The sequence below is a fragment of the Lithobates pipiens genome, unplaced genomic scaffold (genome assembly GCF_037356315.1).
Source record: "Lithobates pipiens isolate NorthernLeopardFrog02 unplaced genomic scaffold, aLitPip1_a1.2 Scaffold_19, whole genome shotgun sequence".
Lineage (NCBI taxonomy): Eukaryota > Metazoa > Chordata > Amphibia > Anura > Ranidae > Lithobates > Lithobates pipiens.
In genome coordinates, this window is record NW_027507764.1 from 361,611,847 (window position 1) to 361,628,338 (window position 16,492).

Sequence of the window (16,492 nt, forward strand, 5' to 3'; positions counted from 1 at the left end):
TGAACCCCTAGACTACTGGGTGGGCAGGCTTGACCTCTGGCCAGAGCTTGCCCAATTTGCAATCGAACTGTTGGCTTGCCCCTCATCCAGTGTCCTGTCCGAAAGGACGTTCAGCGCAGCAGGGGGGATTGTGACCGATAAGCGTACTCGCCTAGCTCACCACAGTGTTAACTACCTCACATTTCTAAAAATGAATGAGGCATGGATCTCGGAGGAATTCAACACATGTGATCAGTAGACCATGTATATGTCTATAAACAATTTTTGGAATCAAGCACACAGACCTTCTTAATTCATTTGGCTCACTTCCCTGACCCAAAAAAGCACACCGTACTATATGCCCCTACCCTCCTCTTTGAAGAGGTTGAGCGGTGTCATATTTCTACTGGGGCTGCTTATTATGAGGGGTTCCCACCATCCCTGTGCTGTGCTGACTTCCTCCTGGGTGTTCTTATTATGAGGGGCTCCCACCATCCCTGTGCTGTGCTGACTTCCTCCTGGGGGTTCTTATTATGAGGGGATCACACCATCCCTGTGCTGTGCTGACTTCCTCCTGGGGGTTCTTATTATGAGGGGATCACACCATCCCTGTGCTGTGCTGACTTCCTCCTGGGGGTTCTTATTATGAGGGGATCACACCATCCCTGTGCTGTGCTGACTTCCTCCTGGGGCTGCTTACGGTGCTGCTGTCAGCGCTGTATGTCACGGAGCTGCTGTCAGCGCTGTATGTCACGGAGCTGCTGTCAGCGCTGTATGTCACGGAGCTGCTGTCAGCGCTGTATGTCACGGAGCTGCTGTCAGCGCTGTATGTCACGGAGCTGCTGTCAGCGCTGTATGTCACGGAGCTGCTGTCAGCGCTGTATGTCACGGAGCTGCTGTCAGCGCTGTATGTCACGGTGCTGCTGTCAGCGCTGTATGTCACGGAGCTGCTGTCAGCGCTGTATGTCACGGAGCTGCTGTCAGCGCTGTATGTCACGGAGCTGCTGTCAGCGCTGTATGTCACGGAGCTGCTGTCAGCGCTGTATGTCACGGAGCTGCTGTCAGCGCTGTATGTCACGGTGCTGCTGTCAGCGCTGTATGTCACGGAGCTGCTGTCAGCGCTGTATGTCACGGAGCTGCTGTCAGCGCTGTATGTCACGGTGCTGCTGTCAGCGCTGTATGTCACGGAGCTGCTGTCAGCGCTGTATGTCACGGTGCTGCTGTCAGCGCTGTATGTCACGGAGCTGCTGTCAGCGCTGTATGTCACGGAGCTGCTGTCAGTGCTGTATGTCACGGAGCTGCTGTCAGCGCTGTATGTCACGGAGCTGCTGTCAGCGCTGTATGTCACGGAGCTGCTGTCAGCGCTGTATGTCACGGTGCTGCTGTCAGCGCTGTATGTCACGGAGCTGCTGTCAGCGCTGTATGTCACGGAGCTGCTGTCAGTGCTGTATGTCACGGAGCTGCTGTCAGCGCTGTATGTCACGGAGCTGCTGTCAGCGCTGTATGTCACGGAGCTGCTGTCAGCGCTGTATGTCACGGTGCTGCTGTCAGCGCTGTATGTCACGGAGCTGCTGTCAGCGCTGTATGTCACGGAGCTGCTGTCAGCGCTGTATGTCACGGAGCTGCTGTCAGCGCTGTATGTCACGGAGCTGCTGTCAGCGCTGTATGTCACGGAGCTGCTGTCAGCGCTGTATGTCACGGTGCTGATGTCAGTGCTCTGTATTACGGTGCTGCTGTCAGTGCTCTGTATCTCCTGCACCCTCTTGTTTGCCTACCCTGGTCCCTGACCTTCCCTCTCCTCCATTGCCTTCATTAGCTCCATAGTCCTGAATTGTCAGAACAATTTCCCAAATAAAAAAAAAATGCTTGTAGTTATCGATCCCAAATTCACCTCATACATGTATTATGCTATTGTCCAGGTGGTGGGACTACGTGCTACCCCCTAATAATTACCCCGTGGCCGCAAATTCGACCTAAAGGTTTGCGAAATTCGCCTCCCATTGAAGTCAATGGAGCCCGCGGCGAACGGTCGTTTTCGCGAACGTTTGTGCCCGTTCGCGTTTCGCGTTCGCGAAACGTCCCGTCGGAAGTTCGTCCATCACTACCGACCATGTATACAAGGGCTAAGAGGGGAAATTTGCAATTTTGAGCTATTACAATATATTGGTCGTGGTTCTAAGTTGAGCGTACATCCAGTGGGGAGCACCAGTGATGACGGAATGTAGTGAACCAATATTTGAATTTTGGAGCACACGGCGCAGAGGGATGTGTTTGTTCTATGAACACACTGAGAGAGACTTTTATATATATATATATATATATATATATATATATATATATATATATATATATATATATATACTGTATACAGGTGCATCTAAAAAAAACTGAATATCATCAAAAAGTAATTTTATTTCAGTAATGCAATTCAAAAAGTGAACTCATATATTATATAGATTCATTACACACCCAGTGATATATTTCAAGCATTTTTTTTTCTTTTAATTGTGATGATTATGGCTTACAGCTAGTGAAAAAAATTATTTTTAATACAGAAATGTTAACTTACTGAAAAGTATGTCCATGTACAGTATGGTATTTACTCAATACTTGGGGGCTCATTTTGCATGAATTACTGCATCAATGCGGCGTGGGTTTGGTGTCTCTCATCTTCCCCTTGACAATACCCCACAGATTCTCTATGGGGTTTAGGTCAGGCGAGTTTGCTGGCCAATCAAGCACAATGATACCATGATCATTAAACCAGGTATTGGCACTTTTGGTAGTGTGGGCAGGCGCCAAGTCCTTCTAGAAAATGAAATCAGCATCTCCATAAAGCTATACTGTGGTTATCCCTGTTGCTTGTGCACCTTTTTCTACTACACTTCCACTCAACTTAATATGCTTGGATACAGCACTCTGTGAAGAGCCAGCTTCTTTAGCAATGACCTTTTGTGACTTACCCTCATTGTGGAGAGTGTCAGTGACTGTCTTCTGGACAACTGTCAAGTCAGCAGTCTTCCCCATGATTGTGTAACCTACTGAACCAGACTGAGAGACCATTTAAACCATCAGGAAACCTTTAGAGTTTGAGTTAATTAGCTGATTCAAGTGTGACACTATGAGTCTACAATATTGAACTTTTTTACAATATTCAAATTTTTAAAGGAAAGAAATGCTTGAAATATATCACTTTGTGTGTAATGAATCTATATAATAGAATTGAATTAGTGAAATAAATTAACTTTTTGATGATATTCTATTTTTATGAGATGCATCTGTATTTTTATCTGTGTGTGGGGTCAATATACTTAAAGGGATAGTTTTCATTTATTTGGTTGAATATTGCAAATTATTACTGTCAATGATATATACAGTATGTGTGTGCACATTTGTTTAAAAATTCCCTATTGTATCCAAAATAAAAATATAATGTTTTGCTATACATACATAAAAAGCTACTTTCTGCAAAAAGAAAATAATTATTGAAAATCCAAAAAGGCTTTGTCAAATCTTTCTCAAAAATGGTCTCATATACAGCCAAAATTTTGGGGAACACCATCTGTCTGGAATGCCGTATAAGTGGGCTAAAGTGGTTGGTGTCTAAATATGGTCCTTTTCTACTTGGAGGAATGATTGGGAATGGAAAAGAAAAACATAAAAAAAATTGTTGTAATGGCCTAAAGAGCTCCTCAAGTTTACCGAGGGTGGTGTTGCTCCATGATCAGTCTAAAGAGAAGAAAATAATAATAATAATATGATGGTGTCATTGAGTTCTGTTTATTCTTAATGGCTAAATCTACACAGACTTTGTTGAACCTAAACAGGAAAGCTAACTATTCGTTTATCAAAATGCATGGGGATGAGAAAAGCAAATGAAGATAACAGCATATCTGCTAATACCAGAGAGAAGGGGTAATTCTGTCATTCAGCTGTCTAGACTGTTTGTTTTAGTAATGTAAAGCTGTGAATGAGCCATTGAGTCACAACTGAGGCACAGAAGCTTTGCAGAGATTCATAGACAGCGATGTGGAGACTGAGAGGATTTGCTTTGCTGTTGTCTTTCAATGTCAGACAATGTGACTTCTAAAATACAATATTTATCTCGGTATCTCTCATTTTAGACCAACAGCCAACTGCAGAGCCTAGTGTATAAAATACTATTTACAGTCGCCATTTTTATCGAAGTTGTTTGTATATTTATGTGTCCGTGTTTCACTGAAGGAAACTTATTAGATACATTATCTTATCTGGTATTGCAGTACTGTTTAAAGCTGGCCATACATGGTTAGATTTTCGCTCGAACGTTTGTAGAAAAATCTTTCATCAGTGCACTCTCATTGCGTCAAATAATTCTGGTAAAATTTTATTCAAGAACTATTTGAATGGAATCACAAACATATTAATACATTTTAATTCCCAAATATAAACCACATTCATAATTAGAATTTCATTTGTTAGAAAACAAAAATTCCATTCTGTTCCTTCAAATTTTATCATCACTACAATCGAAAATTAAAGTGTAAGCTTACCTTCAGTAGCATTTGAAAAAGAAAGAGCTCTGGTATGTTCTATTCATGTGGTATAGAATAGCATAGGGGCATTTTGGAAAATGAACTTACACTTTCATGTTGATTTGAACATTCTGAAAATGAAAAAAATTCTAATTAAATGAAAAAAATAGCAATACAGTACATCACAAGGACAAAGCTTTGGCCAGCATCAATTAATATATTAAAATATCCATAAATATGTCAGTTTACAGGTTTTGTAGAATAATGCTACACTGACTGACTCCAAAGTTGGAAAGATTGAGTTGGTGGTTGGACATTAGAAAACAGTCAAACTACTGGAGGACCTGTGACACACATACAATTACATTCACATCATGCCATATTAGATCATACTCAGGGCCATCTTTAAGGCAGGGCAAAAGGAGCAGCTGCCCTGGGCCCTGTCTTTGTTGTGGACAGCTACCTCATACGTGCCAACTATCCCAGTTTAAATTCCCTGGTCCCTTGAAGTTTTAGTCCCGTGTTGTGTCCCGATATCTCAGTGTGAAGTGCTGTTACTAATGATGCCAAGCTCTGCCTATCGCTGTGTACCGATGACTCACTTACAGACCCTGTGTTTACATGTAAATAACCAGCATTGATATGTAAATAGAAGCATTCATATGTAAATAGAGGCTGCATTCATATGTATATCATGACCCCCTAAGGAATTACAGTTTGGGGTGCATAGGTAAGCAAGGAGGGGATGTCTAAAGGTAAGGAAGGTGGGTGCAAAGATGAACAGAGGAGGCAGGTAAAGTTAAAGGGGTGGAGGGTTAGAGTGGATAGAATGGGGGAGGTTTGGGCTGCAGAGGTTAGCAGGGGTTTTAGGATGCAAAGATGTACTGACAGGGTGGATAAAGATGTAATTAGCATGTAGGGAGTGTAGGGCAGCCCAATGATTTCAATGCGCTAGAAATGCGGAAGAAAGTCCCTAACGCTTTTTCAAAACCAAACGGTTGCACAGCACGTCAGCAGATGCTTGAGGGTGTCAACAATTAATGACACTGCTGTGTATCTGCTGAAGGGGAGCACGTTTCTGTGGTGTCAGGAAAGAGATTTTGTTTTGCATGTGTTCCCAACACACACAAATGTGAACGCAGGCTAAATGTCTCAGTTACATTGGTGGTCAGTGAAAATCTTCTCATTACATTGGGGCTTGGTGTAGAATCCTTTCATTCACACTTGTGGCCAGTGTGAATATCCCTCTTACATTGGTGGTTAGTGTAAATCCCGCCTTACATTGGTGGTCACTGTGAATGCTCCTATTACATTAGTGGTCAGTGTAAATCCCCTTTACATTGGTGGTCATTGTAAATCTTCTCATTACATTGGGGTTTGAGGTAGAATCCTTTTATTCACACTAGTGGCCAGTGTGGATGTCCGCCTTACATTAGTGGTCACTGTAAATCCCTCCTTACAGCGGAGTTCCACCCGTTTTTTTCATTTAGTAAAAGTCAGCAGCTACAAAAAGTGTAGCTGCTGACATTTAACCACTTGCCGCCCGCCCTATTACAAATTGACGGCGGCAAAGTGGTTTCATTATCCTAACCAGACGTCATATGACGTGATTAGGATAATGAGCCGCTGCGCGCCCCCGGGGGCGCGCATCGCGGCGATCGTTGTTGCGGGGTGTCAGTCTGACACCCGGCAACTACGATCTCGGTAAAGAGTCTCCGACGGAGACTCTTTACCATGTGATCAGCCGTGTCCAATCACGGCTGATCACAGTGTAAATGGGAAGAGCCGGTGATCGGCTTTCCCTCACTCGCGTCTGTCAGACGCGAGTAGAGGAGAGCCGATCGGCTGCTCCTCTGACAGGGGGGGTCTGTGCTGATCGATTATCAGCACAGCCCCCCCGAGGATGCCCACACTGGACCACCAGGGACACCACTAGACCACCAGGGAAAAGGTAATAAAAATCCATAATCCTCCCTAGACCACCAGGGTGCCAGTCAGCACAATGGGTGCCAATCAGTGCCCATAATGGATGCCAATCAGTGGCCACAATGGGCATCACTGATTGGCATGCATTATTGTTTGGCACTGATTGGCATCCATTACTATAACACAGATGCCGCCTATGAGTGCCCACCTGTGCCGCCTATGAGTGCCCACCTGTGCCGCCTGAGTGCCCACCTGTGCCGCCTGAGTGCCCACCTGTGCCGCCTATGAGTGCCCACCTGTGCCGCCTATCCATGCCCACCTGTGCCGCCTATCTATGCCCACCTGTGCCGCCTATCTATGCCCACCTGTGCCGCCTATCCATGCCCACCTGTGCCGCCTATCCATGCCCATCCGTGCCGCCCATCCGTGCCAGCTATCAGTGCCAATTTGTGCCACCTATCAGTGTCCGTCCGTGTCGCCCATCCGTGTCGCCCATCCGTGTCGCCCATCCGTGTCGCCCATCAGTGCCGCCTATCAGTGCCACTTCATTGGTGCCACATTGGTGCCCATCAGTGCCACCTTATCAGTGCCCATCAGTGTAGCCCCATCAGTGCCCATCAGTGAAGGAGAAAACGTACTTATTTACAAAGTTTTGAAACTGAAACAAAAAAAAACATTTTTTTTTTCAAAATTTTCGGTATTTTTTTATTTGTAGCGCAAAAAATAAAAACCGTAGAGGTGATCAAATACCACCAAAAGAAAGCTCTATTTGTGGGAAAAAAATTATAAAAATTTCATTTGGGTACAGTGTAGCATGACCGCGCAATTGTCATTCAAAGTGCGACAGCGCTGAAAGCTCAAAATTGGTCTGGGCAGGAAGGTGTTTAAGTGCCCTGTATTGAAGTGGTTAATAAACAGACACTTACCTGTCCCATGGTCCAGCGATGCGGGCGCCCAGAGCCTCACTCCTCTCCCTCACGCTGCGCTCCGCTATTGGCCAGGCAATCTTCTGGAACCTGTGTCCCAGAAGATCGCTGGCAGGGAGGGGTTGCCTAGGGCAAGAGGAGTAGTCTCCTAGGCGGCCAAGAAGAGGAAGCAGGAATTGGGACAGGAAGTTCCACTCAAAACAAGGTACCCACTCCCCCCCCAAAAAAAAATAACATGCGAATTTTGGCATGTCAGGAGGCAAGGTGTGCTTAAAGCAGAAGTTCCACTTTTGGGTGAAACTCCGCTTTACATTGGTGGTTACTGTGAATAGCTTCTATTACATTAGTGGTCAGTGTAAATCCCCTTTACATTGGTGGTCATTGTAAATCTTCTCATTACATTGGGGCTTCGGGTACAATCCTTTTATTCACACTAGTGTGAAGGCCCCCCTTATATTAGTGGTCACTGTAAATCCCTCTCCTCACATTGGTGGTTGCTGTGAATGCTTTTATTACATTAGTGGTCAGTGTAAAGCCCTATAACATTGGTGTCTAGTGTTAAAACTCCTCTTTATATTGGTAGTCGATAAAAAATCTGCATTGCCATTGATCACACCCTCCCCTCCCCCCAGCACTGCCACTGATCCCAGGAGTTCTACGATCCCTAGGGGTTTCCTGTCTATTGACGCCTAGTCCATAGTGTGCAGACAGGTGGAGAGCAAAATTGCATGGAGGGGGGGGCCCAAGAAAATGCCCAGGGTCTAATCAACATTAGAGATGGCCCTGATCATACTAGACTGCATATCTGTGTTTTCTTGGAAGATAAAACCAGCTCCAGTGTTAAAACACTTTAACACTTAAACTTTGACAACACTTTAACTTAACAGTTAAATATAGGCAAAATCTTTTATTTTTTATTTTGGATAGAACAAAGGAAGGTTATAACCCCTGTCAGATATATATATTTTTTCTACAATTGGGGAGATTTACCTTAATTTCTTGTCCCATAGGCAAAAACAGGAAGTGAGAGGAAATCCCTGCAAACTAAGGAAATTCCTTGGGGCACCCCAGGTTTCCTTAACTAGTGCCCCCATTGGAAGGTTTCCCCTCTATTACTTTTCTGGGGACCACCCAAAATTTGGAATTTCTTTTTACTTTCACTTTCAGTGATAATGGTAAACATGCCAAATCTTCCTAATGGGGATACCGACATCAATAAAAACTTAATAGATGTTCTAATGCATCGCCACTCTGTCCAAAAATAAAAAAGTTCTGCCTTTAGTTATACAGTACTTTAAAACTGTTCACCCCAGGAAAGCCTTTCTGGACTTTTCCCTTTTGACACAGGGGTGTCTGTTGCGTTCTGTTTCAGTCATGGACATTACAAAAATCCCTCAATCCAATCAAAATAAAAGGATAGAGTGATGATCATGGAGGATGACAGCAACCAGATAAAAATCAGTGGTGTCAGGAATGGGTTCACCTTCTGGTGGCACTGTGGCTCCTAGATCAGTTGTAGTTCTCGTGTCATCCAGCGGGTGTCTCCCAGCAGTCAGCAGCTCTTAGTAATTAGTTCTTACCTGAGGCTGCTTGCTAGGAGCATATTTAGTCCATCCTGTGCTACTCCCCCTTGCTTTGGTGTTCTACCCTGCTCCCTCTGCGTGATCTCCTGTGTATGACCATGGCTGTGATACTGACTACCCTTTTCAGTCATACCCTACTGTCTGTATATAGTTATTTAGTTGGTTTAGGTAGTTTGTTCATTGTTTGCCCTTTCCCTTATTATATTTTCTGGCTTTGGTTTATGGGGTTTTGGTATATTGCTGGTGTGTTTACTTTATTGCCTATTCATTGTATCTCAATAAATCACATTATTTTATACTACCCCCATCAAATCATTCTCTGCAGCTATTACCTTTTGTACCACCACCCCCTCCCTTTAGAATGTAAGCTCTAAGAGCAGGGCCCTCCTGTACCTTTTGTATTGTACTGTAATTGTGTTGTCCCCCCTATACATTGTAAAGCGCTGCGTAAACTGTTGGCACTATATATATCGTGAATAATAATACTATACTTGCACCTAGTGTTCTTTGTTAAAGTGCACACATCTAAGGTCAGGCCTGTTCACAGGATACCAGCATAACTAATATATTTCTCTATTTCGGTTGGGATGAGAGAGAGCCAAGCTCTCCAGTGGAGTGTTCTCATTGTGCTGGAGCCTGAAGAAGAGATTCCTTATAACATTAATATGGCATGTTGTAACCCCAGTTGATGTTAGAGAATGGAAAATATTTGACACCACCTAATTTATTTGGCACATTTAGAAATGCTTATCAACTACTCTATGCTCCCTGGAGATATACTGTATATTAGGGAAGTTTTGGCTGGTGACAACAGCAACCTCATTCATCACCATGGCCTTGCAGGGGTGGTCTTTTCCCAACTCCCTGGGCAGGAAGGAAGATCTCAGTGAGAAATCAAGGCTTATCACAATTATATGTATTAACCTGAGCAAATGGTAAAGGGATTTAGGTAACAATCTACACCCATCATAGTTTCAGCACTCAGTGTCCTGGCTGTCCTCCCAAGTTTCCACAGAATGTATGCATTTGGTTTATTTCCTAATTAGGCAATTTTTTTTCTGCAGAAACTAGACCCTACTGGTATATACTACAGAAACTGATATATATACTGTATGTATATTATTCTATAGTCAAAGCTAGAATTCCATTTCTGGATTCTTTAGGCACCCAAAGCACCATCCTTCTGCTAGCATCAGCACTTTCACATTTTCTGTTCAACTGGTCCTAACCTGTCTTAGAATATTGTTAGAATGTGTAAATTATTATTATTAACCACTTGGGTACCGCGCTATTGCCGAATGACGGCATTAGCGCGGACCTAGATTGCCGGGACTACGTCTATTGACGTCGTCCCGGTTACGAGCGGCCTGCGCGCCCCCTGAGGGGCGCGCGCGGCGCGCTCTGTGATCGCCGAGTCCGTGAGACTCGCCTGATCACCGATCCGTGTAAGGGGTCGATCCCGACCCCTTATCACGTGATCAGCTGTCAGCCAATGACAGCTGATCATGTGATAAAACGGAGCCGGTAATCGGCTAGTATTCCTCCTCGCGCTGACAGCGCGAGGAGAAAAAAAAAAAGCCGATCGCCGGCGGCCGTGTTCGGGACATCAGTCCCGATCACGGCCAACAATTCAAGCGGACACCTGCCCCCTGCCAGTGCCCACCTGCCACCCGCAGTGCCATCCTGAAATAAAGTAAGTGCCCCCCTGTCAGTGCCACCCAGCAGTGCCCATAGTGCCCACAGTGCCACCCAGCAGTGCCCACAGTGCCACCCAGCAGTGCCCACAGTGCCACCCACAGTGCCACCCAAAATCTGCCTCAAAGGTGCTGCACCCCAGTGCCGCCCATCAGTGCCCAGCAGTGCCGCCCATCAGTGCCCAGCAGTGCCGCCCATCAGTGCCCAGCAGTGCCACCTATCAGAGCCACCTATCAGTGCCACCTATCAGTGCCCATCAGTCCCATCTATCTGTGGTACCTATCAGTGCCCATCCGTGCCACCCATCCGTGCCACTTATCCGTGCCACCCATCCGTGCCATCTTATCTGTGCCCATCTTTGCCCATCAGTGCCGCCTTATCTGTGCCCATCGGTGCCGCCTTATCTGTGCCTATTAGTGCCGCCTTAACTATGCCTATCAGTGCCCACCAGTGCAGCCTATCAGTGCCCACCAATGCAGCCCATCAGTGCCCATCAATGCAGCCCATCAGTGCCCACCAATGCAGCCATCAGTGCCGCCTAATCAGCGCACTTCAATGAAGGAGAAAAATGACCTGTTTGCAAAATTTTATAACAAACTATTAAAACATGATTTTTTTTTTTTTTTTTTTTTGCATCTTTTTTTGTTTGTTTAGCAAAAAATAAAACTCCGAGCTGTAACTAAATACCACCAAAAGAAAGCTCTATTTGTGGGAAAAAAATGATAAAAATTTCATTTGGGTACAGTGTTGTATGCCCGCGCAATTGTCATTCAAAGTGCATCAGCGCTGAAAGCTGAAAATTGGTCTGGGACTGAGGGGGGTTTAAGTGCCCAGTAAGCAAGTGGTTAATAACGATTTATATAGCGCCAACAGTTTACGCAGCACTTTACAATGTATAGGGGAGACAACACAATTACAGTACAATACAAAAGGTACAGGAGGGCCCTGCTCATAGAGCTTACATTCTAAAGGGAGGGGGTGGTGGTACAAAAGGTAATAGCTGCAAAGAATGATTTGATGGGGGCGGCTTGGGGACAGTTAGGTGGGTGTGGGATAGGCTTCCCTGAATAAATGAGTTTTCAGGGAACTCTTAAAGGTGGACAGGGTAGGGGCTGAGCGGACAGACTGGGGCAGGGAGTTCCAGAGGATGGGAGAGGCTCTGGAGAAGTCTTGAAGGCGAGCATGAGAGGAGGTAACAAGGGCGATAGAAAGCAGGACGTCGTTGGAGGAGCGGAGGGGACGATTTGAGCGATATCTGCAGATGAGGTTGGTGATGTAGATGGGGCGAGGTTGTGGATTGCTTTGTATGTTATGGTTAGCATTTTGAATTTTACACGGTGGGGTAGGGGAAGCCAGTGAAGGGATTGGCAGAGAGGGGCAGCAGTCACAGAACGATTAGTGAGGTGTATTAGTCTAGCAGAAGCATTCATAATAGACTGAAGGGGGGATAGCCTGCTTAAGGGTAGGCCATTAAGGAGAGAGTTGCAGTAGTCAAGGCGGGAAATAATCAAGAAGTGAATAAGTTGCTTTGTGGTGTCAATAGTCAGGAAGGGTCGAATTCTGGAGATGTTGTGGAGGTTAAGGCGGCAGGATTTATCCAGTGATTGGATATGGGGGCTGAAGGAGAGGTCAGAGTCAAGGATTACACCCAGGACTCTGGCATGAGTGGAGGGACCAATGGTTGTGTTGTTGTTATTAATGGTGAAGTCACGGGGGGGATCATGAAGGAGTAAATATAACAAGCTGTTTTAGAAAGATTGAGTTTAAGGAAGTGGTGTGACATCCACACTGATATGTCATTCAGTAAGTTGGAGATCTGTGAGGAGATTGAGGGGGTGAGTTGAGGAGTAAATGAATGTATGTGAGATGTCTATATTTCTATCATTAATGGAGAAAAGTTATGTGGCAAAAAACAATACAGGGAAGACCTGCTGCTTTGTCTCTGGTGTCTACAGGCATAGGTCTACTGTGCCTAAAATTATATATCTAGCCAAAACCATTTTTTTACTTTTTGAAATTGGAAAAGTGTTATAAAACTTTTAGGTTTATATTGCTGTCTGTATCCCTGATTGGGGGGGGGGGGGGGGGAGAGAATGTATACTCTGTACCTGTCTTGGTGTCATTGTCTCTTGGAATGAAAGTGATGGGATGTCCACATATTTACAGTTGTCACCTGCACAAGAGTTGAGAGGAAATCTTCCAATGGTGACACGTTCTTGTGACAACTTAGGCTGACTATAGATGATTTTTTTTTTTTTTTATGAGCCACAGGGACTACTCCAAGTGCCGGTATCTTCAACTGCACAAACAGGTAAGCTTTAATAGAACAAAATGTGCAGAATGCAGTAACCTATAACCTATTACTAAAATGGTGCATCACCCACGGACTACCTATGCAAAAATAGCAAGACGATACCTGGCCACATTTCTGCAATTTATTTAGTTGTTAACTCAAATTATGATAAGTTGCCATACATGACAAAGTGGAAAAGGTGTTTGGATGGGGACATAAGGCCCATATACATGGGCAAATGCCGGTCAACAATGGCCGGTTTTTATCGCCATTTGGCCCGTGGGTATGCCAGCCAGTCCGACAGAAGCTGGCCGTTCAGCTGGCTTCTGTTGGATATGCATGCTCGAATACCAGGAGCCAACTGGCTCCCGATCAGCGCTCTCAGCCAATGGCTGAGAGCACTGAGTGTGTTCTGGCGGGGGTGGGGGGAGAACACAACAGCTCAGTGGGGAGATAACGTTGGATCGTTAGTACGGCGGCTCAGACCGGAGCTGACAGTTTTTTTCATTCAACCTGCTGGGTTGAACAGAAAGAATCTAATAGTGCGTTCCAGGCTTTAGCTCTTACTGAGTAGAATAAGTTGGCCCTTCTGGCCTATAAGTCATATATTAACACCTCCTTTATCAAAGCCAACTACAAAGCACTTTTGAGATGGTACATGGTACCTAAGAAAATAGCTTCATATGTCCCCAGTGCCTCCTCTATGGGCTTCAGGGGCTGTAGTCAGTAGGGTATGTACTATCATATTTGGTGGACATGCTCGAGAGTCTATAACTTTATATACTCTGATACTCAGACCAATCGAAAAAATCAAAAAAAAACCCCTGCAGGCCTAATTCGGCTGACCGAATGAGGAGACACGAAGACGTACCAAAAAATCAACATCTTTTATATTTCTAGCAGCTAGAATAGCAATGGCTAATCGCAATAATGGCGATCCTCATCTATCCCATTCACACTGACACATGCAAATCTATTGTGGATAATGATAAATAAAAAAATTATTAGCCACTGAGTGACAAAATGCCTTTATTTAAAAAAAATATGAGACTCGTGGTTACGTTATAGCTCAGGGAACAATGAATAGTGTTATGAGATGGACTCTCAGGATGGATGAAGCGGTGAGACACACCTCTCCGCATTCTATATCTTGTCTTTTCTTCTTTCTTCCTATTGTTTTCTCTTTTGTCTTTTCTTCTTGAGTTGTGTGTATTCATCCATCTATACTAAAGTTTTTTCAGTCTTGGTTAAAATTTTATACATGTCCATTTGATAGAGAGATTTTTAGATGATATCACTGTGAGTATAATGCCGCGTACACACGACCAGACTTAGGTCCGTCAGACTTTCGACGGAGTTCTGACAGAGTTCTGACAGAGTTCTGACGGACTTTCCGACGGACTTTCCGAATGAACGGACTTGGCCACACACAATCACACCAATGTCCGACGGATTCGAACGTGATGACGTACGACCAGACTAGAATAAGGAAGTTCATAGCCAGTAGCCAATAGCTGCCCTTGCATCGGTTTTTGTCCGTCAGACTAGCACACACACGAGCGGATTTCTCGGTAGGAACTGGGTCCGGCGGAGTTCTGGCAGAAAAATTTCCATTTCTAAAGTCTGTCAGACTTTTGCAAATCAAAAGTCCGCTGCAGCCCACACACGATCGAATAATCTGCCAGAATCATTCTGTCAGACTTTTGATGTTGAAAAGTCTGGTCGTGTGTACGCGGCATTAGTCTTCCTTTCGTGTACCGAATCCAGGACAGAATGGGGGTTATTTATGAAAGGAAAATCCACTTTGCACTTCTAGTGCACTTGAAAGTGCAGTTGCTCTAAATCTAAGGGGTAGATCTGAAATGAGTGGAAGCTCTGCTGATTTTATCATCCAATCATGTGCAAGCTAAAATGCTGTTTTTTATTTTCCTTGCATTTCCCCTTGGGATCTACAGTGACTTTACTTCCAAGTGCACTTGCAGTTCAAAGTGGATTTGCCTTTCGTAAATAAACTCCAATGTATGCAATTATTTAAGAAACTATGGGGTTGATTTACAAAAGGCAAATCCACTTTGCACTACCAGTGCACTGCAAATGCACTTGGAAGTGCAGTCGCTTTAGATCTGAGGGGGACATGCAAGGAAAATAAAAAACAGCATTTTAGCTTGTATATGATTGGATGATAAAATCAGCAGAGCTTCCTCTCATTTCAGATCTTTCGCTCAGATCTACAGCGACTGCACTTTCAAGTGCACTTTCAGTGCACTTGTAGTGCAAATTGGATTTGCCTTTAGTAAATCAACCCCTTTGTGTCTTACGGTTTGCAAATTGTTACATTACTCAGTATGTAAGACTATATATATGCTGTGTTTTGTATGTAAATCTTTTTTTTTAAAATTAATAAAAAGGTAAAAAATAGTGTAGCGCTTCTGTAATAGTGAATGTGATCAACACATACACAAAAAATGTTCTAAATAAATGGTCACATGAGAAAGTCCATATACATAAAACAAAATCCAATAGAATGGGTCTGAACTTCCGTGATGTAACTGGTGCAAAGATGGTTAGGCCATTTCAAGGAGAGAGAGGGATCTTGCTAAACAGATATGCCCATGTAAAACAGCTTGTCTGTAGACATTAGGGAAGTAGATAAATATTCTTACCAGCTGTGTTGGACTCACACGGTCATATGACAGTTGAGTCTGTAAAGCTTGGGGTCCCAATCTAGGGCCAGGGGGTGGATCGATGAGGGTCCGTCAAACTGGTGAGAGAACTCCAACCGACTGTGTGCCAAGCGATGTGTTTCATGGATGGAACATCAGGATGGTTTCTTATCCAACTCGGACGTAGCACGATCAACGCCGATACTCCGATCACCCCAAAATAGGGTGAAAGATGTTAAGGGTTTTTAGGCCAAAAAAGAGAAAGGAAAAAGAGAGCTCCACATGGTGCGGGTCAGACGGTATAAAACGGCAAATTTATTTAAAAGTCAAAAAAATTATATAAAATATTTTATGACTTAGTGATCACAAAAAGATTAAATAAAAATGAAAATAAAAGCAATGTAGGGTGCCAACAGCTAGCCCGACGCGTTTCGACACATATGTCTTCGACAGGGGCATGTTGGAGCCCACCACATTGCTAGCAAATTTATGGAGTGTCTGAGACAGTTCCGCCTACAAAAGGGGCGGAGACTTCAGTCTGGGACAACCCCTTACAGGTAAAATAAACAATCATGTCAAACCAAGATAAACATATTCAAACACGATAAACAAATGCAGATATCAATCTGTCATCCATATGTGACAGTACCTTCTCATACAAATACTCAAGTTGGATTTGATAACAGCAAAAAATGAATCAAAAAATAGCGATAATAATAAACAAATCTCATGCATTGGTCGGAGCCTCCCCAAACAAGTCAAGGGGGGACCAGTGCTAAAGTGGTGCACGTGCGAAATTGAATCAAGCACCTAAACATAGTTGTCAAACATGTAATATTGCCGCCATATATACTGTATTACAAATCCGTCACCTGGGAAAGTTTACTCACAATTGTATTGTATCGAGGTAGGT

The 16,492-nt window shown here is 44.2% G+C and overlaps 1 protein-coding gene across 2 annotated transcripts in view; it reads left to right on the plus strand.

Annotated features, from left to right (window-relative positions):
- CAP2 (cyclase associated actin cytoskeleton regulatory protein 2) overlaps positions 1–16,492 on the plus strand; it is a 225,345-nt gene that overhangs the window by 118,697 nt on the left and 90,156 nt on the right. Inside the window, exon 1 of one of the 2 annotated variants that reach the window (XM_077492239.1) lies at positions 12,391–12,458. The exons of the other annotated variant lie outside the window; for it this stretch is intronic. Coding sequence (XP_077348365.1) covers positions 12,417–12,458 — 42 coding nt within the window. The 5' untranslated portion in view covers positions 12,391–12,416. Of the gene's footprint in view, positions 1–12,390; positions 12,459–16,492 lie in introns of those variants that run through there. 2 annotated transcript variants of the gene reach the window in all.